Source organism: Hemitrygon akajei, unplaced genomic scaffold (assembly GCF_048418815.1).
Source record: "Hemitrygon akajei unplaced genomic scaffold, sHemAka1.3 Scf000053, whole genome shotgun sequence".
Classification (NCBI taxonomy): Eukaryota; Metazoa; Chordata; class Chondrichthyes; order Myliobatiformes; family Dasyatidae; genus Hemitrygon; species Hemitrygon akajei.
In genome coordinates, this window is record NW_027331939.1 from 3,886,627 (window position 1) to 3,914,446 (window position 27,820).

Below are 27,820 nucleotides of genomic sequence, written 5' to 3' on the forward strand. Positions count from 1 at the left end.
TGTGCTGGAGCTTTTGGAAAGCATCAAGTTGGACAAGTCACCGGGACGTGATGGGATGTAACCCAGGCTACTGTGGGAGGCGGGGGAGTAGATTACTGAGCATCTGGCAATGACCTTTGCACCATCAATGGACTGGAAAGGTCGCGGAGGATTGGAGGTTTGCGAATGTTGTTCCTTTATTCAAGTAAAGGAGTAGGGACAGCCCAGGAAATTACAGGCTTGTGAGGCTTACTTCAGTGGTTGGTAAGTTGATGGAGAATGTCCTGAGCGGTCGGATTTATGAACATCTGGAGAGGCAAAATATCATTAGGAATTGTCAGATTGTCAAAGGCAGATCGTGTCTTACCAGCCTGATTGAATTTTCTTAGGATGTGATTAAGCACATTGATGAAGGTAGAGCAGTGGATGTAGTGTTTATGGATTTCAGCAAGGACTTAATAAGGTAACCCATGCAAGGCTTATTGAGACTGTAAGGACGCATGGGATCCAAGGTGACATTCCTTTGTGGATCCAGAACTGGCTTGCCCACAGAAGATAAAGAGTGGTATTCTGCTTTGAAGCCAGTGACCAGTGGAGTGGCTCAGGGATCTGTTCTGGGACCGCTATTCTTTGTGATTTTTATAAATGACCTGGATAAGGAAGTGGGGGGATGGGTTAGTACGTTTGCTGATGACAGAAATGTTGGAGGTGTTGTTGATAGTGTGGAGGGCTGTCAGAGGTTACAACGGGACATCGATAGGATGCAAAACTGTGCTGAGAAGTGGCAGAGTTCAAACCGGATAAATTTGAGGTGGTTCATTTTAATCGGTCAAATATGATGGCAGACTATAATATTAATGGTAAGAATCTTGACAGTGCGGAGGATCAGAGGGATCTTGGGGTCCGAGTCCATAGGACACTCAAACCAGCATGTGCATGTTGACTCTATGTTTAAGAAGGCGTACGCTATATTGGCCTTAATCAGTCGCGGGACTGAGTTTCAGAGCCAAGAGGTAATGTTGCAGCTATATCGGACCCTGGTCAGACCCCACTTGGAGTACTGTGCTCAATTCTGGTCGCCTCACTATAGGAAGGATGTGGAAACTTAGAAAGGGTGCAGAGGAGATTTACAAGAATGATGCCTGGATTGGGGAGCATGCCTTATGAGAACAGGTTGAGTGAACTCGGCCTTTTCCCCTTGGAGTGACGATGGAAGAGAGGTGATTTGATAGAGGAGTATAAGATAATGAGAGGCATTGATGGTGTGGATAGTCAGAGAGTTTTTCCCAGGGCTGAAATGGCTGGCACGAAAGGGCATAGTTTCAAGGTGCTTGGGAGTAGGTGCTGTATTGTGCTGTATGTTTTCCATGTTTCTTTGTTTCCTCTGATCACATTAATGTTCAGTGTCAGACACCCAGTGACTGTAAACACACTCTCCCACAGTCTGGGACTTACTCCAGTTTCTGTATTTTACACTCCACATTCCTCAGAGCCGCAGACACCAGTTTCACTCCTGAATCTCCCAGTTTATTATGACTCAGGTCCAGCACCGTCAGTGATGGGTTTGTACTGAGAGCGGAGGCGAGATCCTCGGCACCAGAATATGTGAGACCAACATCGATCAGCCTGGAGATGAGAAAGAGTGAGGGTGAAGGACACAGAGAGACAGGAGACTGTACAAATCCCCAGTGTTTATCAGTAACACAATTACTGATCACATTAACGTTGAGTGTCACTCACCAAGTGACTGTAAACACAATCTCCCATGTTCTGGTACTTACCACAATTTCTCTATTTTACACTCCGGGTTCCGCAGAGCCGCAGAAACCAGTTTCACTCCTGAATCTCCCAGTTCATTCCCCCGAAGGCTAAACACAAACAGACAAATTGATGAACAAAGTGATTCAAACCGTGGGTCTGAGGTAATTTCTCTCACTCGGATATTTCAGGAAACATTAAACCCTTCAGTAAATCACTGACCGGAGTTCCCATCACTGTCAATGCCCCACACTGACCAGCTCCAGGGGATTCATCGAATGTCAGTAATTTAGTCCCACAGTGAGGAAGATTTGTAAATGGAGAAGTGTCAATGGGAGATGTTGGAAGTGAACCCACTTGAGGCAAAGGGATAGGAAGACAGATCCTGCAGGAGGAAGGTGATTGAGGAACAGAGATCCCAGAGGAGGAAGGAGGAGGGGTACCACAGGAGGAAGGAGGATGGGTATGGGAGGTCCCACAGAAGGGAAAAGATAATCCCACAAGACAAGAGGATCCAGAAATAAATTGCAAGGGAGGGGTAGGTCTGAACTGAGGCCAACAGTCAGGAGAGAAGGTGTGCCCATGAGGTCTAGGTATCTAGTAGTGAGTACTGTCACACAGATGGACTGATGGTGATAGTCACACATGGGGAAGGGCAGGATAGGGGAGTCTCACTATGGTATTTCTTTCCTTCTCACTGGGACAGTCTGCTGACGGTCTCTTGTCCCTCATCGGGAAGGGGGTGTGAAGGTCTGCTCCACCTGCTGCAGTCAGTGTCGGTCTGGGTATCAGTAACAGTGAGAAGGAACATTGTCAATGGACGTGTCACAGGCAGGGAGAAACATGGCCATTCCTGTGATTTACTACCATTAAAACAATGGCCGATGTTCACTGATCTGATGAAGTCTCCAACATCCCTTCACAAGAAACCACAGAAACCTTCCGTCCTTGGGGAATTACTGATCGATCCCCAAAGGCATTTGTCACAATTCTTCACAATCTGATTTACTACAGTTTTACCGAAATTCCTTTATATTGAAACAACACAATGAGACAGTTTCACAGTTCAAAGTGAGAGATAAATCAGGTTACATCAACTCCTGGCACTTGTGCAGCCCTGGTCCCAGCCGCTGGATTCCTTCACATTGAATGTGGCAGTCCTCCAGGTTGAAGCATTTTATTGTATCACAGAGTCCGATGGCATGAGACAAGACCGCGCAGTCAACCGGGGTCAATGTCATTTCACGGAATAAAAGGGTTTCCACAGATCCCAGTGCGGCCTGAGCCAATCCACGATTCTGAGACTCAAACAGGTAGTGCAATGTGTTCAGGAGGCTCCTTTTACCAGCTTCACTCGTGTTTCCACTCTGGCGTTTAATCTCTTCCTTCACCCAGTCAATCACCCGGCAGGTTGTTTGATGAGGAAATGGACCCAGAAACTCCTCCAGGCCCCGAGCTGTCATTGGGGAGGAGAGACCTGCAACAAAACGGAGGAATACCTGAAATCGCCCATCTGTTGTGTTGTGGGCTTCAGTGAGGAATATCAGGATATCCACAGGATGTGGATTCAGGAATTGTGCGACAGCAGCTACAAACTCTTGGATGGTGAGATGTGGGAATGTGTACACCAGACTCCTGGCAGAATCCTCTATCTCCAAAAGCTCCATCAGGAACCCGGACAGGAACTGGGAAGGCTGCAGATTGTACTTGATCAAATCTCCATCTGTAAACACAATCTTCCTCTCGGACACTCCTCTGAAGGCCATCTGACCAACCCTGAGTAACACATCACGGGGGTTTTCAATCTCACGGCCGTGGTTTTTCAGGATGTTGTAAATATAGTAGGAGTACAGTTGGGTGATGGTCTTGGGAACTCGCTGTGGGTCCCTGTCTTTTTGTGTGAAGAAGGGTCCCAGTGCCAGAGCAAGGATCCAGCAGTAGGAGGGGTTGTAGCTCATGGTGTACAGGATCTCATTCTCCTTCACATATTTGAAAACAGCTGCTGCCACCGTCTGATCTTCAAAATGCCTGATGAAATATTCCTTCCGTTCCTCACCAACAAATCCCAGGATTTCAGCCCAGATACCGATCTTCGCCTTTTCCAATAAATGTAGCGCAGTGGGACGGGTGGTCACCAGCACTGAACACCCTGGGAGCAGCTTGCCCTGGATTAAACTGTACACAATGTCAGACACCTTGCACTTGAATTCAGGATCTGTGCATGTGTTCCGAGGTTCTGTGTCTCTCCGACTGTCAGCAAAATCAATTTTGTCATTGAATTCATCCAAACCATCGAATATAAACAGCAATCCCTTTGGGTTCTTCCAGACCTCTCTCAGGATATTCCCAAAGTAAGGATACTGATCCAGAATCAGCTCCTTCAGGTTTATTCGACAGTTAATACTGTTTAAATCACGGAATTTGAAACTGAAGACAAACTGGAACTGTTGGTATATTTTCCCCGTGGCCCAGTCATAAACAATCTTTTGTACCATTGTTGTTTTCCCGATCCCAGGGACTCCGGCCACTGCTGCTGAAATCCCAGATTTGGATTTACTCCGGGAAAAGCTGCTCTGGAACAACTGATCAGTCCGGAGTTTTTCCAGCTTTCTGCGGAGATGTTTCTCTCTCAATCCTTCATGCTGTCTGCCTCTTGCCAGCAGTTCGTGTTCCACCAGTCTCCAATCTCGAACAGTAGAAATGACCGTGAGCTCAGCGTATCGATCAACCAGCTGGAAAACCTTCACCTTCTCCCTCATCAGGATCGTGTTCACTCTCAGTGTTTCAGTTTGTTCCCGCAGAGTCTCCTTGTGTTTCTGTTGAACATCTTTCATGGAAACAGAGAACATTGTCAAAATGTTAAATGGCTCAACTGACAAAGAATATTATAACTGCATTTCAGCATTCAGTGTTTGAGATTACATGAATTAATTTCATACTTCCATAGATATTAGAACAGAAAGTAAAATTATTTTCACAGACACCACAACTGACAGTGATGGGTGTCCCAGAAAATGTCCCATCCTCATATTCTGGTACTGATTACTTGTGAAGGTCAACATTCCCCTGATATCCTATTCCAATCCTGACTGCACTCTCGTTACAACAACATGTCACTATATTTAAAGCATTGTTTGCATCATTAACAGACGATGTTAATGTTGATCCAGTGTGGAAAAATGGAGAGCAGGACACTCTGCATTTTGGCAAATCTTCTCACTGGGGATTCACGGGTGTCCACTGCTCTTGCATCAAAACATGGGCAGAATATGTGGGAAATACTCAAGTCGGGCAGCATCTGTGGACAGAATCACAGTGAAGTTCTGGATCGATAACCCATCGGAACAAGAATGAAAAGGGTAGTTTTCAGTCTCAGTGATGGAGGAGTGAAGGAAAGATGGAAAGGAATCTCCGTGAATGGCAGAGACCATAAGCGTCTCAGTGGTGTACATCGTGTGTGTGTAGAGTGGTGAAGTCTTGACAACTGCTACTGATCAGTCTGGCAGGTGGAGTGTGGGGCACTGTATTATGATGCCTCCGCCTATCAGAGTCGACCATGGATGTTGCGTCCCAGCTGACTAGATACGCAAGCCAGGACACTCTATCACAGGTTATCTTTCTTCTCTTATGATAGTTTCTTCATTTTTATGGATTCTGCTTTCATTTCCATTCAGTGATGTGTACCCTTTATCAGAATTGCATATGCTTGTACGGAGTGCTGAATCCTCCTTGCGTTGATGAAAGTATATCCCTAGAACTAATTGTGGATTTCAGAAATGGCAGATTAGGGAATACAACACACCAGTCCTCATAGAGAGATTTGAAGTGGAGACAGTGAGCAATTTCAAATTCCTGGCTGTCAAATTCTCCGAGTATCTGACCTGGACCCAATATATCGATGCAGCTACAAAGAAGGCAGAACCGTGGCTATATTTCATCAGGATTTTCCAAACATCCTCGAATATTTCTACAGGTGTAACTTGCAGAGTATTGTCACTGGCTGCATCACCGTCTGGTTCATGCGGACTATTGTACAGTACAGTATCGGAGTAAGGCGCACACTCAATGATTCAAGAACCACTTTTCCTCTGCCACCCAGTTTCTGAATGGACATAGATACCAGCGATAGTGCCTCGCTAATCTCTTTTTTTAATTTCTATATCTACACAACTTATTTAATTTAGTATTTCTCGAATCACGCACACATGCATAGCTATATGAGCTATATATGGTTTCTTTGGAAATTAGTTCCATTATTTGAATTAATTGTTTCAGCTTTGCTGATGCAAGAACAACTAATTTCCAATTATGGCTGTATAGTTGTGTCAAAGTATAATTCGTTTATTTTTTTTCTGATTTGATACCTGATTTTTGTTCGTTTCTGTATAATCGAAAGCGGGTTTAAAACTAGACAAAACCATAGTGGGCTATGTAAGTCGCTCTGGAAAGTGCCTCCATTTATTTTGATAACAGTGGTTGTTCCTTTGTGGTTGTTAATTGGCCGATTATTGTACGCCACTGCTTCATCAGATGTTCTAAATTTTTCACAAAAGATTAGGTGCATCTTATAGATATTAGGAACTTATCTTAAGCATGCGAGGGACAGAATCAAATGGTTTTTTGATAGACAATAAAATATTGAAAGATTTCTGCTTTCCCCAGGGCTTGCTATATAATTCCATAATCTTATATCAGTTGTTCCTTAAATCCATTCATACCCAAACTGTATTCTTACTGCTCTTCTGTATGTCTATTGTGGTTATTTAGGTGAGTAGTAATTGGTTACGAGATGCACGATATTACAATTTTATATATAAAATTGTCTTATTATTAAGAAGCCAATAATAACATTGTAGATGACCATTCAATAGTCTTACTAATGCAGAAATAAAGCTGTCCTTGTGGCTGGTGGTGCATACATTCAGCCTTTTATATCTTCTACCCCATGGGAGTATGAAAGAGAAGCTGTTTGAAGTAAGTTAGGGTTCAGTACCAAGGGTTTGGGCGGGGAAAGTTGATTCTTGCTAACGTGATGGAGTTCTTCCAGGAGGTGACGAAGGATGACGTTACACATATATATTGTCTGCTTGGATATTAGTTGGGTATTTCACAAGATCCCACATGGGAGGCTCATACAGAAAATTGACATGCTTGGGTACTGTGTGAATTGTCCTGTCTGCTGGGGACCCATATTGGGAGAAATTCCTTTCGCTTGCGGGTGGTGAATCTGTGAGATCATTGTCATAAACAGCTGAGGAAGGCAAATCATTGGGTATATTCAAAATGCAGGTCGATATGTCCCTGATTAGGAAGAGTGTCAACGTTTACTGGGATAATGGGGTAGAGAAGAATTGAAGAGCAAATTCACTAAGCCGAATGGCTTAATTCTGCTCCTGGATCTTATGGTTTTAGGGAGCATCTGGAGTATTGTATTCACTTCTGATTGTCCAGCTCTTGGAAGGATTGGTTAGGGTGCAGAACAGGTTCATCAGGGTGTTGCCTGGATTCGGTGGCATGTGCCACAAGTCGAGGTTTGATAGACTTTATTTATCTGGTGGTAGAATAGAGATCTGACAGAGGTGTACAAGTTTGAGAGATAAGAGTTTAGGCACACAGCCTGTATTTTGTTGTTGTATTTTTCCACATATGTCTGGTATCTAATACCAGAGGGCATTTGGTTAGGGTGAGATGGGGTAAACTTACAGCACGTGGGTAATTTTTTCACAGTGCAATGGGTGCCTGTAATTTATTGTCTGGGTCATGTCGGAGGCAACTATGATATAGATTCTTCTAGATATACACATGAAATGTGCAGGAAATGTAAGCGTATGGTCAATAATATAGAAGACAATACCAAAGTAGTTTCGTAAAGTTGAGAGGGTCACTGGAAAATGATGTTCTAGTAATGGGTGAAAAGGAAATGGCAGACAAACTCTGTGGAAGCCACTAGCGAAATTACAAAATGTAAAGAGCATCTGCGGACAGAATTGTTACGAAGGAGAAGATGCTTCGGAATCTGAAAGGTTTGAAGATAGAAAAGTTACCTGGACTGAACGATACAGTATATCGAGAGCCTGCCTGGGGAGTGTGGGAATTTCCAGAATGTTAGGACCTGGAGTGAAGGCTTCACCAGAACCACCAGCTGGATTAGTAGAAATATACATGGTAGAATATTCAGGCTGCAACGGGATATTCTCTGAATTGTACCCTGAACCAGAGATCAGTGAATGACTAATGGTGAATTTTGATACCCAGTTTCTGTCAAGTCACAGTCAAACATTTGAAATCTGGTTTGAACTGTGCGTTTCATCACTCACCTATCAGATGAGAGGGTAACTCAGATAACCCTTGGGCGATGTTCAGGTATTCTTGTGGATCAGGACCTGTTTGAATCAAAATAATGTCCATGAAAATAGAACTAATATAATTAAAACTGTTTATTTCAATGTGTCCTTGTGTTCAGTGCGTGGTTTTAACATACCAAGCTCCTGTATTTCCCTCAGTATTCTGTCCAACTTCGGTAACTCAGTCCTCCATGTCACAAAGGATTCCCACATCGCTCTCCGGGCCCGGGAGCCTTTGTCCATCACCAAACTGAGGAAGAGTCTGGAACTCTCTGTTCGGTTTCCTTTCTCTGTTAGTTCAGTGACTTTCTACAAAAGGAAACAATGGATTTATTGTGGAGCAGACAGACAGACATGGAGAATGTGCAGGAAACAGTAACTGAAAGTAACTCTGAATCAATATTGTGTAAGAATAGGGATTTACTGACACCCTGCAGTATATTCAACATGATGAATTTACTTGTCCATCAATGTGCAACATTGTGGCAAAAAGATGCCTCAACAAGAACGGAAAAGGGGGAGAGTGAGAGAGCAAACGAAATGGATGGCGGGCATCACTGTATGGTTGCTGAAATAAGATCATTGTTGGGTGCTTACATCTATGGATAAATACTTAATGAAAAGGACAGGCGAAGGTGAAAGGGTTGGGTTGACTCTGTTCTCTTAGAAAAATAAAAGTCCTTATAAAGAGGTGACATCGGATTGGAAGATGTAAATGTGAAGAAACTGCACAGGAAAAAATACTCTGATGGAACAGTAACCAGGATGTGGGCTACAAATTCCAGTGGGAATGTGAAGAGGCATGTGGAGAGGTCAATGTTAAAATAGTCATGGGGAATTTCAATATGCAGGTAGCTTTTCAAAATCAGGTCAATGCTGAATCTCAAGTGAGAGACTTTATAGAATGCCTATGAGATGGCTTTTGAGAAAAGCCTGTGGTTGAGCCCACTATAGGAAAGGTGGATCTGGATTTGGTGTTGTGTATTGCACCAGATTTAATTGGGGAGCTTAAGGTAAATAAACCCTTAAGAGGCAGTGATAATAAAATAGCAGAACTCAATGCAGTTTGAGAGGGAGAAGTTAAAAGTAAGATGTATCCGTATTACAGTGGAATAAAGAAATTACAGAGGCATGAGAGAGGAGCTGGGCAAAACAAAAGTGGAAGCAGAGACAACAGCAAAGCAGGAATAGGTGAGGATTCAGGGAGCGATTCAGAAGGCACAGGTAGAGGTAGATAATCCCAAAGATGAAAAATTACACCAGAGGGAGGATGATCAACCGTGGCTGACGAGGAAATCAATGCAGCACAAAAGCAAAGGAGAGGGCATAGAATACTGCAAAATATAGAGGAAAGCGGGAGGACTGGGAAGCTTTTACTAACCAGCTGAAAACAACAAACAAGCCATAAGTAGAGAGAATATGAAATATGAAGCTAGGCTGGCTAATAATGCAAACAGTTTACCAAAAGGTCCGTCTGATATATATGCCCTTTCAGGACAAACTATTGATTTTTGGGGTAATGAGATTTCAGTTTTGTGTGTGGTAGTTCATGTCTAACCAATCTTAATGTTTTCCCAGGAAGTTACCACGAAAGTTGATGAATCCAAGGAAGTGGGTGTTGTCTACATGGACTTTAGCACGGCATTTGACAAGGTACCGCAAAGGAGGGTGGGCAAGAAAATTCAGTTGCTCAGCATTCAAAGTAAACTGGTAAATTGGAGTGTAAAATGGCTTTTTGGAAAAAGACAGAGAGCGGTTATAGACTGATGAATCTCTGACTGGGAGTTTGTAACTCGTGCGGTGCCATAGGGATCGGTGCTGGGTCCTTAGTTGTTTGTCATTCATATCGATGATCTGGAGGAATTTGTGGTTAACTGGATCAGGAAATTTACGGATGACACCAAGAGTGGGAACGTGTAATGGAGAGTGAGGAAGATGACCAAAGCTTGAAGTGGTGTTTAAACCAGCTGAGAAATGGGCTGAAAAATGACCGATGCAATTTAATGCAGACAAGTGCGACGTGTTGCACTTTGGAAGGATAAAGCAGGGTCGATCTTATACAGTGACCGGTAGGGCATTGAAGAGTGTGGTAGAAAAAGTTATCAGGAATACAGGTGCACAATTCATTAAAAGTGACGGCAAAGGTAGATAGATCAGAAAGAAAGTATTTGACGCACTAACCTTCATAAATGAAAAATATTGAGTACAGGAGATGAGATATCATGTTGAACATGTATAAAGCGTTGGAAAGGCATATTTTTCAGTACTGTGTGCAGACCCAATCACCTACTTAGAGGACAGATGTAAAGAAGGTTGGAAGCGTACAGAGAAAATGTACAAGCATGTTGCCAGGACTGGAGGACCTGAGGTATCAGAAAAGATTGAATAAGTCGGGCTTTATGCCTTGGAACGCAGAATATTAAGGTACAGAGGTACACAACATTATGAGGTGCATAGATAGGGTAAATGAGGGGAAACATCTTCACTCAGAGGGTGGTGAGAGTGTGGAACGAGCTAGCAGCGCAAGTGGTACAAGTGGTTAAGAGAAGTCTGGATAGATACATGAATGATAAGGGTATAGAGCTCCAGGGTCCGGTGTAGGTCAATGGGGATAGACAGTTTCAGAACCCGGCATGGAATAGATGGGCCAAAGGGCCTGTTTCTGTACTGTACTTTTCTATGACTATGACAAGTCAGCCACTCATTGTTGGGGAACTGAGATGGAGACCAGACCAGCTGTGGTTAGCAGGCTTCCCTCACTCAAGTACAGCAGTGAAGCCGGTTGGCCCAATTTACAATCTAACAGTTTAATGTTCATCCTGGATTAATGAACTGAGGTGAATTTGACCGACGGTACCGGTAACATACAAAATTAATTTTAGACTGACTGTCTGTTCAACAGTCCAGATATGCAGCCACTGCTCTTATATCACACTGATAAACACATCAGGTGTGAGAGGAAAAGATGATGCTGACACTGCAGTTCCCAGTGCTCCCCACCTGAACAGCTGAAACCAGATCTGCTGGAGACAAGTCAGAGATCAAAGTTTCCATTGCCATGTCGAACTCCTAGAACGTGCAGGAGATTAATATCAGTCACTATTCACTCTGATACCAGCAGTTCAGTGACAATACACTAAATACACTCACCTCATTTTCTTCTCTACTGAAATGTCCCTCCTTTGTCAACATCCAACCGAGTCTTTCAACCTTTTCTTCAATTGCTTGTTTGAGTCTGTCGCTATAGAACTTTGTCAGTTGGTACAGTCGATATTCCTCTCCCTGTGCCAGGAGGTCGGAGATTGTAAACTCTGGCTCTGCGAATATAAAAACCGAATCATCAATGCGCTGGGCTAGACGTTACCAGAAGGACCACATTCACTAGAAGCCTGTCTCTACCACCGTCCCACCCACTCACCGATTTCAGTTTAAGATGGGCAATAAATGTTGGGACTGTCAATGATAGTCGCTTCCCAGAGATACTGTCTATATCCTGGCGAATATTTTTCCCATAACTCATATCCCAGAAATACTCTCCTATCCAGACAGCTGTATTTCTTCCGATACACATCCTCGAAATCCTTAGAGCAGGTAGTACATTTCCTGTAGTGGGGTAACAGGTGCCTCACTGCACCAGATGCAGCGCACCCACACATTTTCCCTCTCTGACCAGCCTTCCAACAAGGAATCATATTTACCCGCTTCCTGCAGCATTCTGTGAACACATCACCCTCATATTTCACTCACCTGTTCCTTGTTGGGGACTTGACAATTCTGTGCTTAATGAGCTTCCGAGCTGACAGACAGTCGCCTCACTTGTGCTGGTTCCAGGGTCCTGATCGGTGTCTCTGATGTCATTGTCTCTGGTCTGACAGACAGTCGCCTCACTTGTGCTGGTTCCATGGTCCTGCTCAGTGTCTCTGACGTCACTGTCTCTGGGCTGAATTTGCTCCTCCTCTGAGTCCGGACCGCATTCCATTGGGACATTGCTCTCAATCTGACCCTGCTTTGGTACCTTGCTTCCCGTGTCCTGATCATCTTCCCTCGATGATCCGCCTGGTAAAAACCTCTTGAGTACTTTCTGTAGCCGATTTAATTTCCCACCTGAAAAAAAATGATGAATAACAGGTTTAGAGTGGTTTATACTCGAACAAGGATTCACAATAGGTGCCTGAAATGGAGCCGAGACTCCGGCTGACCAGATTTGGAGTGGGACTGTGCTGGTGAATGTGAAACACACAACCTGCTAGGTGACCATCCTGACAAGCCTGTGCCTGGACATATCCACTCCCATAACAAGAAGTGGACAGACACAGTAATACTGATCACCCACTACGCATTCGTTGAACAGACTGATAACCAGTGGTTATTACTGGAACGGCATAAGGTGATAGTGGGAATTATCACTGGAGTTATCTCCCACAAACATAAGTCTCCCTCAATCATAAACTGTCCAGTCACCTGTGTCACTCACAGACAAGCCATTGGATTACTGATGGTCCGATCCTCTAGATCACACGTTCTCTGTTTGCTTTGTCACACACTGTCTTGTCCCCTGGGTCACAGACTGACCATAACCTTGAAGCCCATGATGCCTCGTCCCCTAGGTCCCATCCCGTCTCCTGGATAATGATTTTCATGTAACAGCCATACAAATTATTGGCAAATGGAGAGTCTTGCGTGTATTTCTAGTAGCTAAACTTAAAATCTCGCTTTTGCAGTTGCTAATCTATAGGATGGGTGTGATTCAGCTGGAAAGAGTGTAGAGGAGATTGACAAGAACATTACTAGATGGGGCGTTTGGTTTTTGTGTTATATGGTTCGGCTGGAACAGTTTGCACCGGATCATGGGAGATTTAAGGGCGACCTTACACATGTACATAAAATAATCATGGTCTAGAAAGTCCAGATAGTCACAGTCTTTTTTCCCAAGTTAGGGGAATCTGAGACCCGAGGGCAGAAATTTAAAATTATGTATAAAGTGAAAAATGGACAGTTACCACAAGGTGTCCAAAGGTTGTTGAAAATGAGAAAAAGTCATCATGATTTAAGAGGAACATGTATGTTTCAAAAACAAAGGATAAGACCAAATGTAAAAAATCATTGTATTTCAGTCAGAGGGGTGAATCTACGCAACAGCTGCAGTAAGAATTAAAAAAAATTCACCACATTCAACAAGTTTAAAAAACTATTTTAAAATAATTGAATGAACAAATATAAAAATACGTGATTCCAAATGAATGGGAGTAATGTAAATAAATGACACTTCTGTAATGGTCCAGTCCGTGAAGTCCGCGTTCCGACTCACGGTCCGGTCCGTGGACTCCAGACTCCGGGTCTTCCGGCTGTCCCTTGTCTCATTTGGGGCTTAATCGTAGGCACCTGATTCTCGTCTTCAGACCGGGAATATAAGTAACCGTGAGTTCGAGTTTTGGTGCTGGTTCGTTTTGTCAGCATCCAGTCCTGATCCCTGTGTGGTCCGTCTCGTCAGTATCCTGCACTTGCCTTTGTGTGGGTTCGTCCCATCGATATCCTGTCCTCTCTTACTTGCCGTTACCCTACGGTGGGATATGACACTCCCGGTCCTTGCCTCCGTTGGGTAAGTCAGGTTGTCATTTCCGTTACCCTGAGGCTGGACTATTCCCTTCCTTCCCTCCAACGCCCTGCCTGGAGCCTCGCTTCGCCTCGCCTCGCCTCCCTCGCCTCTGCCTCTTCCTGGAGACTCACCCTGTTTGGAACTGTCTGTCCATGTTCACGCCTTTGCTAAGTAGGTCCGACCGTTTGGCCGCTACCTAGCGTTGGGAACTGTCTCGTCGTGTTCAGCGTTCTGTGTAATGATTCCCTGCCCTATGTCCTGTACCCAGGGAGGGGTCCCGGCTCAGTGTTCCATGTTCCTGTCTCTCCTTCGACTCTGTGTTCTGCTTTCCTGCTCGCCTTCGACCAAGGCTCAGTGATCTGCGTTCCTGTTCTTCCTCGACCAAGGCTCTACGTTCCTGTCCCTTCCTCGACCAAGTCAAGGCTTCGGGGTCTCCAACAGTCCCAGTCACGTCCAAGATCCTTGTCCTGTCCAAGCCACGGCTTTGTGGTCTCGTCTTGTCATGTGCCTTGCCCTGTAGCCACGTCTTGTCCTCGCCTGGTTCTGGAGTCCGAGCCCGAGTCAAGACCCAGGTTCTGGAACCTTGTCCAGTCTCTGGCTCGCAGTCCAAGCCGAGGCTTCTGGTTCCCAGTTCCATGTCCTGGTTCCGCTATCCTTGTTAATTCCTAGCCCAGGGCCGGAATCCTTGTCTCGTCCGGGGCCTGTGTCATGTCCAGTGTCCTTTCTTCCTCACTTCCCTTCCTTCCTTCTCACGCCTAGTCCTCTTCCTGGAAGTTCAGTGTCTGTGTCTTGCTTTTGGGTCCACTCCCAACACCCACCTTGTGACACTTGGAATTGGATTTCGTGTTAAAAGATGATGATTTTTATTTTGATGTGACGATTGACTCCAAGTATGTTTTTGTATAAGGAAGAGGGGTTAGGCATAATAAGCTGTAGCTTCAGCCTCCGCCCTTTCGGTCAGTTTTAATGAATATCTATGTTTTCTTGTTGTTGTTTTTTTAATTATTTTGTTTTGTCTTATGAAATCATCGTTGAACATGATGTTTCTGGTTTTTTGGGGGGGTTATGCTTGTACTGACAGAAATAAAATTTCATTCATTCAAAAGGAATTTTATTTTCACGAGGTGGGTGATAGGTATTAATTACATGCAGCCAGTGGAGGTTACAATTACAATTACAAGGTTGAGAAGATGTGGGCAGGAAAAAGGATAGAAGAAGTCTGCAAGGGAAATCTGGGAAAAGTGGCTGGGAAATCGGGCAAGCTCAGAGACATTTTAAACAGTATGAATTAGCTGGGCCGAAGGACCTGTGTCCAGGCTGTAATCTGTGTTTTATTCCACCCGGAATCACAGAGTTGAGCACCATCACAATTCCTACAGGAAACTGAGACAGTTGGTCACTGGTTGTACCAGGTCTCCCATCACAGATACTAGGAATTTAAGTACAGGTAGCAGATCATCTCAAGTGGGAAATATTGAGAGCTCACGTTCACCATTTGGCCACAGACCAGACATGGACTGGGGTATTAAAACAGGATCAGAACCAGGTTTATTATCACCGGCATGTGACATGAAATTTGTTAACCTAGCAGCAGCAGTTCAATGCAGTACATAATCTAGCAGAGAAAAATATCAGTGAATAAAATAAAATTAATAATAAACAAGTAAACGAATTAAGTATATTGAATAGATTTTTTAAAAAAATGCAGAAACAGAAAGACTGTACATCAAAAAAAATGCAAAAAAAAAAGGTAAGATAGTGTCCAAAGATTCAAAATCCATTTAGGAATCGGATGGCAGAGGGGACAAATCTGTTCCTGAATTGCTGAGTGTGTGCCTTCAGGCTTCTGTACCTGCTTTCTGATGGTAACAGTGAGAAAAGGGCATGCCCTGGGTGCTGGAGGTCCTTAATAATGGACACTGCCTTTCTGATGCACTGCTCCCTGAAGATGACCTGGGTACTTTGTAGACTAGTACCCAAGATGGAGCAGACTAGATTTACTACCTTCTGCAGGTTTTTTCGATCCTGTGCAGTAGCCTCTCCATACCAGATGCACCGAAGCAGGCCACAAGTTTATCTAAAATGAAGTGTCTCCCGATCCTCAGCCATTTCCAAGGCTGGCAATATTCATGGCTAGGCTACAGAAAACACAGTTCGGAAAATTCCACTCATTTACTTTGCGCATTGAGGGGGGAGTTGATAGCTGCCTTGACAAAACCTGAAATATTGTATTATCGCACAATCTCTGAAATCCCGGAACTGCATTTATCACCTGCGTCTGAATTTTATAAATGAAAGTTGGAGATGTCTTTCACCTCTAAACAGGCCCTGATGTGCAACAAATCCTGAACCTGGACTTTTACGTAACAAACAACACCACTGTCACATTCCTGTTTGTGTTTCACTCTCAACCTGCTGATTCAGGGTCTCCGGCTCCTTTCACTCAGGTGAAGCTTTGCATGCTGAGCGGAGTCATTCGACCATTACTGGTGTTAGATCCCTACGCTGGAACTGTTGGATTGATCAATTACACAAAGCCGCTTTACCAGTGGGATCAATGACACTGCTTAATGAACCTTTTCTCTGCCCTGTTAGCGCCTGTGTAAGTTTCTTCATCTGAAATATTGTGCACCAACAGGGCAGAAGTTTAATTATAAAGATCCCAGTGATCATACCTTTGTCCATTCTGATTCTGACTGACGATTGTTGATTGTCGTCGTCTTGTTTACACTTTGATCGCGGTGCAGGACAGCCCCACCTGCGGGTGATGACCTGAATTACACAAAACAAGCAGACTGAGTCAGCCCATCGATACAATGCAGACCACAGGGCACACAGAGATGGCCCCAATTTCCTGTGTTTGGTCCATTTCCCTCCTGGCCTCTTCATTCCATCTTCACATCCCAACTGCTTCTTGAATTATACCATTGTGCCTGCTTCATCCACTCCCTCTGGCAGGTCCCTCCACATAATCACCAGCCTCTGCATGAAACCGTTGCTGCTCGTGTTGTTCTTGCAATCTATTTACCACTCCTCTGTCCATTTAGGTCCCCTACAAGCTATGATCTTCTTCACCGTGAGTACCATCTACTAATGTTGTGTCGTCCGCGAACTGACCGGTCAAGCCTTATGCACTTGCATTCAAATCATTGCTATCAAATAACGAATATCAAATGTCCCAATTTGTAGCTTTGCGGTACACCACTAGTTACCCGCCTTCGCTCTCAGGAGAAACCTTCGGCCATCACTCTTTGCTTGCTACCTTCAAGGGAACTTTTGAATCCATCTAACTTCCACTCTCTGTACCGCATGGGACCTTATCTTCCAGACCAAGCTGTCATGAGGCACCGTCCCCCAACCCCATTGACAATCATCTTGAAAAACTTTAAGAAGTATTGTTGAATACAACTTTCCATGCACCATGCCATGGTAACTCCTGTTCAGTCTCTGTCAAACCAAATGTTGGTAGATATTCTGTGTGTGACAGGTCCACACAGCGGGAAATTATCTCCGGCACCCCCCACTTCCATTTTCCCCACGCACCATCTAAAAGCCAAAATGGCAACCTGTAATGAGCTTATGCTTCTCCAAATGCTTAAATGCTCTGATCTGTTGTGAACCACGGTTCGTTTATATAAAAATTCTTTAACTGTGTCTGGAGCAAATCTACCCCGACCGCATTCAAGTGTTCCTGAAACAACCTTCACAGTTCCGTTGTACATTTCCCTTTGAAAATGTTTTCCTAATTTACACTCCAAAGTTGCTCCGCATACCATTGTATCTATTCATCCACTAATTAAATACTGCCTTGTATCTTCTGCTACTATCCTTATCCTTGACCATGATAAAAGTTGGGGTGTTGTGGTCACTATCTATAAAGGTCACCCATCGTGACATCAGTCATTTGACAAACATCACTGCCTCATACTAGATGCAGTAGGGCAACTCCTCCAGTTAGCCCATCCACATACTACGTCAGAATCCTTCCTGGACACAAACGCATTCTGCCCCATTGGCACATTTTGGGACAAGGAGGTGGGATCAACATCAGGAAACTTGAGGTCAATAATGATAACAAATTGTTGCTTTTGCATCCTTCACAAAACTGTCAACTTATCTTCTCTCATTATCCCTATGGCTTTGGTGGAGGCCTATAGAATACTCCCAGAATGATAACCCCCTTCCCGTTTCTGAATTTCACATACATTGATGTCCTCTGTTTATGTCGCTGTGATACCATCCCTAATTAGTAAAGACAATTCTCCCCCTTTCACCCCCCCCCCCCATATGTATTACGAAACAACGAAAACCTGGAGCATCAAACACCAACCCTGCCCTTGTAACAGTCAGGTCTGTGTAATGGTGATAACATGTACCATCTATGTTCTAAGTTACTCTTATTCTATATACTTATTGTATTGAATTAAGCACATTTCCAGCCTACTACATGATGCCCTGTCCACATCCAATCTTTCCACAGTCTCTGTGAACTTTGCATCTACCTTTATATCAACTCTTCTATTATCTGACCAAACACTCTCGTTCCCATTCCGCAACGACTGAGTTTAAACTGACACCGGCAGCTCCAGCAGTCCTGGCTGCAGGGACATTTATTCATCTCAAGTACAGATATAACCCATGCCTTTGGTACAGGGCCAAATGGGAACATAACTTCATTATAAAACCTAAATATGCTTAATCACAGGTTCGTAGGTTCTGACAATTTATTAGTAGAAAAGCACTTGATGGCGACAGGGTATACAAATGTAAATTATTGGTTGGCATTTGCTAGTTAAGACTGAAATGTGGTGCTGGGACATTTGGCTTCAAGAGGGTTTGCTCTTAGCAGAGGCTTGCACGACGAATACTCGAGGGCAAGTATATCATTGCAGCTTGCAATAGACAGAGGAGTCAATGCCATGTTGCTGTAGTTCACGGTAATTCCACATTTCTGCAATCACTAGAGCAGGAAAAAAACTGCGGCCTCTTATAAAGGGAGGAAATTCTCAACGCATTTTGAGATTAATGTGACGTAACACAGCCAAGTAAGGAAACAGCAGAACTGATAAGAGTTTGAAATGAGCAAACAATATGAGGGAATATGCGTGGCTTCCCAGAGTAATTAGCAAATCTGCAATGAGTGCAAATGGGTCTGACAGACGCATACTGGTATTCCTGGGCTTATTCAGTCCCACTCCAGCTATTTCCTACCTTCCTTGATACAGAAATGTAATGTCTAAAGGACCAGTATTTGGATAAATAAGACTCACCAAACTTTCTCCTGACTGAGTCAATGGAGACGCCAAGTCAGATGGGTTATCTCCATTTGCTGCTCTCCGTCTTTGGGCTGGTTCATTGTTGCTGTTCACTCGTCTTCAGTTGTGATTTTCTTCCTGACGTGGGCTTTTCTTCCAATAAATCTCGCAGGTCAGGTCTACCTTTAACCAGAGAGATAATGAAGCATGTTACTCATACAAAGTAGAACAAAGAATTAAACTTATTGTAACTTAAATCTTGAACTCATATATAATGATGCGAGTGAAGAAATCTGTAACTGCCCCTCACACTTTCCAAAGCCTGACATGGGATACAAAGAAACACACACAAAATTGCTGCAGGACCTCATCAGACCAGGAAGCATCTGTATGTCGACTCTACTCTCTTCCATAGATGCTGCCTGGCCTGCTGATTTCCTAAAGCATTTTGTGTGTGTTGCCTGGATTTCCAGCGTCTGAAGATTTTCTCTTGTTTGTGATGGGATAAAAAGAAGTCATCACACAATTATGGTATAAGATACAAATCATAATGCATAGGAGTAGAATTAGGTGATTCGGTCATTCTAGTCTGCTCCAAAATCAATCATGGAGGATTTTTTTTTCCAACACCGTATTCTTGCTTCCCTGCTATAGCAAGCAACCTATTTAGCAATCCAGAACATGAATATACCCAACGACAGCCTACACCACCCCCTGTGGCATCAAATTCCACAGATCAACCAACATTTGGCTAAAGTAATTGCTCTCATCTCAGTTTTAAAGTGAAGCTTCTTTATTCTGAGGCGGCACTCTCAGATCCCAGACTCTCCGTCTAATCAAGACACCCTCTCCATTCTCACTGCAACCAAACTTCTTGTCATTCAGTCGGTGTAAATAATCACCCCTGTCCTAACCCGCCAACCATTTGAACTCCACTGAACACAGGCCCAGGGCCATCAAATGCTCCACATGCATAATGCTTATCATTCCTCGGATTATTCTTTGGACCTTGTTATCAACAACTGTACTGAATGCATTTCCGGGGTAAAAATACAGGACAATTGGTACCAGGATAATGTACTGGGAAAAGCTGTGTGGTTTCTTCACTCTTCTATCAACTGACACAAAACGGGAGCTGGTGCGCTGATCCATTCGCAGGAGATTTAAAATGTTCCAGCTGAATGTAATAAAGAGAAACGGGAATCACAAGAAACACTCAGCAGGTAAGGAACAGCTGTTGGGAGAGGGAAAATGTTACCGATTCGGTTTCCTGACCTTTCGTCAGAATGGATTCATCCAGATTTTAGTGGAAAATCTCTGGTTGTTCTCCATGGAGAGGACGGGACAGAGGGACGATCTGACAGAGGTTTTTAAGATTATGAAAGACATAAGTAGAGTAGACAGGGAGTATCGTTTCCCTGTTTTGAAATGTCTAATACCAGAGGACATGCAATGAAGGTGTGAGGGAGTAGATGCAATGGAAATGTGAGGGTAAGTTGTTTTACTCAGAGAATTGTGGATGCTTGGAATCTGCTGTCTGTTATGGTGGTGGAAGCAAATACATCGGAGGCGTTTAAGAGACGTTTAGATAGGCAGATGTGTGTGAGAAAGATTGAGCGGATACGGACATTGTGTAGGTAGGAGTCATTAGTTTTTTTTAGATAGGCAGATGTGTGTGAGAAAGATTGAGCGGATACGGACATTGTGTAGGTAGGAGTCATTAGTTTTTTTTAGATAGGCACATGGATGTGAGGAAGATTGAGAGGATATTGACATTGTGTAGGTAGGAGTCATTAGTTTTTTTGGGGGGGTTTAATTTATTTTCAGCTGGTTTGGCACACCATTGTGGACGAAGGGCCTGTTCCTGTGAAGTACTGTTCCATGTACTGTATCTTCAGCATCTAGAGTTTCTCTTTGACTCCCAATGGCAGATAGACAGCTGAGAGTGAGGGGGAATGTCCAAATGTGAATTCAGTTCTGAAACCCCGGTCTATTTCTACCGGTGCAAACACAAAACAGGGTATTTAATCACAGCCTCTCCCTGTGAGGGATGGAACGGGAACTCATTCTCTGCTTTGCTTCCAAAGGAAATTCAGAACCAAACATCTGAGCACAGAACAGAAATACTCGCTCAACATCTCATAAACCCGGACAACTTGATTCCCTGATTCATTTTATCTGGGTCAAGACAAGTGAGGTATCCCAGAATCCAACCTCAGAGGGTCACAGCCCACACCGAGAGCCTCGCACATCTTTTCCACATCTCACACTGAGAGATTCACGCTACCAATATCCAGCCCCCGGAGCCGTCTGCTTCATTGCGGAAGGAGGAACATCCAGCCGCATCTGTAAAAGCACCAACGTAGACTGAAGCCCAGACACTGGCAATTTCATATTCCTGGAGACCCCATCCGAAGACTGCATCTCAAGCACCAACTCTCCCAGGGCTCTTTGTTGCCGGAAATATGCGGCAGTGTCTCAGCTAATCCCAGTTCAAAAATTTACACTCCCACACCAACCCGTGACAGAACTGGAGCCTGATGATCCTTTGTCTGGACAACGATCAGCCGGGAGACATGGGCACTGCGTCACAAAGAGGGTGCTGATACATTTCAACTTGTCTCCACAGTTACACTGAACATAGTTGTTCATTATTTTATTGTTGAGTGCGGTGTAGCCCAGGTCAATTAGCAGCCACTTTCCCCGTCGCATAACAGGAACAAAATGTTGTAAATATAAATTTTAAAATATAGCACAGGAAACTGTACAGGAGATATTTTTGTTCTTTTGATGCACAAAACACTGACGGACTGCAAGATGTTTGACACAGTGAACAGAATTGTATAAATGCAATCTCTACAATCATTAGTTGTTTCTTTATTCCAAAAAAAAAAAGTCATCCATCCCGCCCAGTGAAAGCTCAAAGTATCCTCGCATCAACCGCGGCTGCTGAGGCCCCTGTCTCTCCTCCGAGAGTCAGTAACCGGAGAGCGATAAACATGTCCAACTCTCCTTCCAGCTCTGCTGAGCGGTTGCCCTGGCGACGGAGGAAGTGGCTCGCAAAGATAACTGAAAAAGGAAATAATACACTCAATGTGACATTTTCTGAATTTCATTAATGCAAAGATGAACTGAACAGTCAGCCATTTTGTGATGGTGATCCTAAAATTCCACTGGTTGTATTTACCCTGTTGAGGTGCATTCAGCAAATCTCATGGTAGTTCCAGCTCTACAGAACTCTCAGCACTGCAGACGCTGGTCCAAAATAAAAACACATTGTTGGATAACACCCGTCGGCAACAAATGTCGAATATGTGTCGAACGATCAAATTAAATTCACAGAGCCCTCAGAGCGCAGACATAGGTCTATTAGCCGATCCAGTCCGTGTCATGTTCGGTGTGGTCCCATCCCCCTGCACCCAGACCATAGCCCTCTATACCTCCCTCATTCATTTACCTACCCAAACTTCTCTCAAATACTACAATTGAACCTTTATCTCTTACTTCCCCCTCAGAAACCCTTTAAATGTGTCACATTCTCAATTAAATTCACGATCTTTCCCAACCTGAGTGGAAAATGCCTACCTGTATTCATCCTTTTTATACCATCATAGATTTCCATGTTTCTAGCGGGGCTTGGAACCTAGGATCCATGGACCCTTTCTTTAATTGTAGGGGCAAATGGCGTAGAAAAGTTGGAACCCTGCTCGGATACCCCCTCATTCCCTTGTATTCCAGGTAATCAAGTCCCAACCTGTTCAACCTATCACTGTAATTATTTCCTGAAACACCAGCAATGTCCGCGGAATTTTCCCTGCACACTTTCACTCATCGATATCTTTCCTCGCAGTTCGGACCAGAGCTGCACACAATTCTGCGTATTTTGGAATCATTGTAACTTTTACAACTTTAGCATTAATATCCCGACCCTTCTTCCTAATGGACAATATGCCCAAAAATCTCTTTACGACAAAGGAATTGTGGATCTGTAACATCCACGCCAGGACAAGCAGCCTCAAAACGATTATTTTCCACAAGCAGTAAGCCTGATCAACACCTCTACTCACTAACCACACCCTCCATACCCCACCCACTACTAGCATAACATTCCCTCACAGCTCTAGACACTCCTGTGCCTAACGTCACTTTATGGACAGACAATCAATGTCACAGAGCAGACAATTGTGCAATATTGCAAAGGAAGAATGACTGAATCAAAAATGCAATGAAGTAGAAGGTCATATTAATAACAGCAAAGAAATGCACAGGAAAATTAAGGAAATTACAGCAATTTAGAAAACCTCTACAGGATGCATAGGATCAGCAGACGTATCCAGCTAAAGTATGTGACAGTTGAATTCAGTATATAGATCAGCTTTTTGAAGATTAATAGAGGGGAACCCCATAAAATAAACATCCAAATTCTGGCCCACCTATTACCAAAGAAGAACTAAAGCAATGAAAAGCATGAAACAAGGTAATGTCTCTGGACCTGATGAAATTTCAGTGGAAATGATACAAGCCCCAGAAGATCTGGGCATGGATATTCATTTTGAAGAGTTTAATGGCATATATGAGTCTGGTGTATTGCCTGACGGTCTCTTGAAATCAGTATTTATAATTCTGCCTAAAATTCCTAGAACTATTGACTGCGGAAATTATAGAACAATCAGTCTTATGAGTCACATAATAAAGATTTTGTTGATAATTGTTCTGAGTCGAATTAAAAACAAGTTAAGGCCAGAAACTTCTGAACTGCAATATGGGCTTATGGAGGATAGAGGAACAAGGAACGCAATTTTCATACTACGAATGCTTTCAGAAAGGGCAATTGAGTGTCAAAATGATGTCTTATTATTTTTTTATTGATTTCACTAAAGCATTCGACAAAGTGTAACATGAAAAACTATTTCAAATTCTTACAACTAAACATTGACGGAAGGGACCAGTGACTTATTCAAAATTTATATTGGAACCAAACAGTGGCTGTAAAAATTGATGATAATATAAACAGTTAGACTAAAATTCAAAGGGGAGTTAGAGATGCGTTGCCTCACCGGAATTATTTAATATCTATACTGAAATGATTCTCAGAGAAATAGAAGACACAGATGGGATAAAAATTGGAGGTGTTTGCATCAACAATATAAGATAATCAGACGATACCCCCCTAATAGCAAGTGCTGCAGAAGACTTACAAATCCTCCTAGACAAATTAGTACAAACAAGTGCAGATTTTGGTCTAACCATCAACGGTAAAAAAAAACACATATATGGAAATATAAAAAGGGCAGGATACTCCCAACTGCCAATTGTCCATCGGTAACCAAGAGATTGAACAAAAGATCGGCTTTACATACCTTGGTAGCTTTATATCACAAGATGCTAGAAGTAAAGTAGAAATGAAAAAGAAGAATTGCCATTGCCAAAACCAACGTCCAAAACATGAATAAAAACACAAAATGCTGGCAGAACTCAGCAGGCCAGACAGCATCTGTGGGAGGAGGTAGTGACGACGTACCGGGCCGAAACCCTTCATCAGGATGCTTCCTCCCATAGATGCTGTCTGGCCTGCTGAGTTCTGCCAGCATTTTGTGTTTTTATTTATTTCCAGCATCTGCAGATTCACTCGTGTTTCCAAAAAAATGAAACCCATTTTTACCAACAGACACATTTCTATGACAACAAGGCTTAGGCTACTAAAATGTTACATCTGGTCAATCTTGCTGTATGTTTCCGAAACATGGACTGTAACACCTGAACTCCAAAAAAACTTAGCAGCAACAGAAATGTGTTTTTTTTTTCCAGAAGAATGCAGAAAATATCATACAGAGATAGGGTAACTAATGAGACGATACTCCAACGTGCACATGCAAAAAGATCTTTAACGAGAACATTAAATGAGAGGAAACTTAAATTCCTGGGCCATGTCAACAGAAAGGGAGAAATAGAATGCCTTACATTGCAAGGCCCTATGCCTGGGAAACGCGGAAGAGGAAGACAAACAAGAAAATATATGTACACTGTGAAAGAACTAACAGATCTAAGTGTGTGAAATATCATTGACGCTGTGAGGAGTCATTGGATGTGGAGACCCATGATCGCCCAGGTGTGTAACGCGCAAGGCACATGCGGAAGAAAAATCAATGTCAGTCTCACATATCCAGACACTCCTGTGAATAACGTCACTTTATGGACATACAATCAATCGTTTTAAACTATCATACTTTATGTATTGTGTTTTGTTTATTATTGTGGTCTCTATGATTAATTTTTTTTCTGTCTTGCTTTGGATCCAGAGTAAGAATTATTTTGTTCTCTTTTACACTTGTGTACTGGAATGACATCAAACATTTTTGAATCTCGAATCCTGGGGAAAATGCCCCGACCAACCCCATTATTTATATTCCATCCTGATTTCATGAACTCCTACAATGTTACCCTCATTCTCATCTGGACTAAAGATCCAGCTCAGCGAAATGCTAGCATTGACTCGGCCCTGTAGTCCAGGCAACATCTTCAGCAATCTCTTCTGCACCCTATCCAGCTTGATAATATATTTACTACAGTCGGGTGAACACAACGGTACATAATACTCTGTGTAGCCATGTACATTCCTGTACAAATCAATGGCATGAATAGTAAATCACAGAGATCTCAACACTGACACTCACATCCCACTCGTCACAGGCCTCCATTCGCTAGAACCATCTACATTCATCCCCCTCTCCTTCTTGTTCTCGAGCCCGGTGTGAATCCACCTCGCCAGCCCCCTGTGAACCGCACGTGACCGAACCTCCCCGATCAGCTGCCATGCAGGATCTTGTTACAGACTTTACCAAAGTTCAGATGAACATCACTGCTCAACTATACCTAACGCCCTAGTTCATTCTTAACTAATCTCCAAAATACTTGACAGATATGATATCCTATTGGACAGTGTTGACGGTGATTTCCCCATAACCAATGCCCGACCGCCCGGGATTTCAGCTTCACAGCAGACTGAGAAAATTCCGATCACAGCTGCAGAATTATCAACCAGGACTGTAGCCCGTATATTGCCAGTTCCATATCATCAGAATCACCAGCCCAATATTATCACCCATACAAAGACGCCTTGGTGCCGGTAATTTGCCGTGGAGTTCCTGCCAGTTCCGATTCACAAACTAAAGTGGAATTGGAAGCTAATGACTCTCTGCCAAAGCTGGTGCTCAGGCCGTTTCCCCGGTCTGAAAAGAGGATACACTTCAGCCTGACCAATGCAGCTAAACCGAGCACATTTGGTCACAATCTTCCTGCTGTGTGGGATCTTGCCCAGCACGACTGGCTGTCATGTTTCCTGCAGTGTAGCAGGAACAAAATGTAAAATTATAAAGTAGAAAATGCCGGGAACTCAGTACATCAGACTACATCTCTGAAAGGAGAAATGGTGGAAGACCCAGTTCCAGAACTGAGACTGTCCAAGATGCTGCCGATCTGCTGAGCGTCTCCAGTATTTTCACCTCCTTACCTTAAATTTCCTGCAACTGTAGTATTTTCGCCATCTTCATTTTAACGCACAGATAGTAACTGATTGCCACCCTAGACTGTAAATGCCACCCCACCCCAAACAATTTGTTAGTTCTGAGTTCATTCTGACCCTGGTGTAATACATCCCACACAGTCAATGCTCACAGCATCCTTTCCTCCCACTATCATTCTGTTACATTTGCTCCCGAGGCCACTGTCTCTACGCTGAGAGGCGGTGACCACAGAGCGATAAAAACTGCAACACTTGCTGCAGCTCTGACGGGCCGTTACCCTGGAAACAGAGGAAGTGGCTCACTGAAAATAACCGAGAAAGGAAATAACAAACTGAACATCAGATGCTATGAGTTCCATTATGACAAAGATTAACACTACAGCCATTTTGTAACGGTGAATCTACAATTGAAATGGTTGCTTTTACCCTGCCACGTGTTGTGTCCAACTAAACCTTTGGTATTCCTAGCGAACAATAACTAACTAATCAACTAACTAGCTAACTAAATAAATAAATAAGCAAACAAACAAACAAATAAATAAATAGAAAGGTGCAAATACAAAACTTCACAATGAAGACAAAGTTTAGAAGAGAGATTGCTGAAATATATCATTGCGGCATTGGGATACAGGCTGGACAAACATGAACAAGACTTAACTCTCGCATTAATAGGGCCAGACATCGGGAAACACTGTCAGTGTTTCGGCAAGTCATAGCAATGGAAAGAAGATTGAATTTAACTTCCTAGTCCTCCAAGAGGACGTGAGAGATCTGGATCTCACTGTCCTGTCTGAACGGGGAAAGATGAAACTACTCATACACGTGGAGGAGTCTCCCGAGGGTGCGATTACTCTGTTTAACCCTCGAGTCTGCAAGAACACAACGGGCCGAACGGCCGCTTCCAGTGTGCTGGAAATATGTAAAACAATCATCGACTCCAGGCGTCGATCCAGGTGAAGTTTGGATCCGATACCGGGCCGGGTGATGGAGGTAAAGTTCACCAGGTACATCTTAATGGATGGGTTCAGTCTCGGCATCACCACCTCTTCCCGGTTCTGGGACCAGAACACCAGGGGCTGAGCGGCGGCTCATCTCAGGCGGTTCGGTGTGAAGGTCCCATAACCCGGACCGACCACGACAGGTTGTGTCCAGGAAGCCGGACGAGGCCGCCAGTTCGAGGAAGTTAACGGGACTCTCTGCACAACATCAGGTTTCCCTCCCCCGGGATCGGCTTCAGTACTCACCGATGGGAAATTGTCGGTCGCGTTCACCCCGAGTGACCCGCCACAATATTGACCGATGGGAACTTGATCAATTTGCCCCGCAGACAGCGATCGGTCCACCGGCTCCACGCCAACGATCCGCT

At 43.7% G+C, this 27,820-nt stretch overlaps 1 protein-coding gene across 2 annotated transcripts; it reads right to left on the reverse strand.

The window, feature by feature from the left end:
- Positions 1 to 239: 239 nt before the first annotated feature.
- Positions 240 to 27,820, reverse strand: LOC140721252 (NACHT, LRR and PYD domains-containing protein 3-like). Of its 2 annotated transcripts, XM_073036101.1 has the most exons (11): positions 27,699 to 27,820; positions 18,948 to 19,115; positions 16,353 to 16,449; positions 11,829 to 12,185; positions 11,232 to 11,398; positions 8,219 to 8,390; positions 8,055 to 8,120; positions 2,830 to 4,564; positions 1,761 to 1,847; positions 1,435 to 1,605; positions 240 to 287 (listed from the first exon to the last, which is right to left on the reverse strand). In XM_073036101.1, the coding sequence occupies exons 3-11, from the start codon at positions 16,360 to 16,362 to the stop codon at positions 278 to 280; spliced, it is 2,775 nt and encodes a 924-aa protein (XP_072892202.1). In that variant the 5' UTR covers positions 16,363 to 16,449; positions 18,948 to 19,115; positions 27,699 to 27,820; the 3' UTR covers positions 240 to 277. The 2 variants fall into 2 exon arrangements, with proteins under 2 accessions (XP_072892202.1, XP_072892203.1); XM_073036102.1 differs by lacking the exon at positions 16,353 to 16,449.

What these genes read in the sequence shown, in the direction of transcription:
- LOC140721252 (XM_073036101.1), bottom strand. An exon ending in TCAGTAGAGAAGAAAATGAG is followed by an intron (nt 8,391 to 11,231) that starts GTGAGTGTATTT and finishes TTCCTTTTGTAG; the next exon opens with AAAGTCACTGAACTAACAGA. An exon ending in TGTAAAATAGAGAAATTGTG is followed by an intron (nt 1,606 to 1,760) that starts GTAAGTACCAGA and finishes TCTCATCTCCAG; the next exon opens with GCTGATCGATGTTGGTCTCA.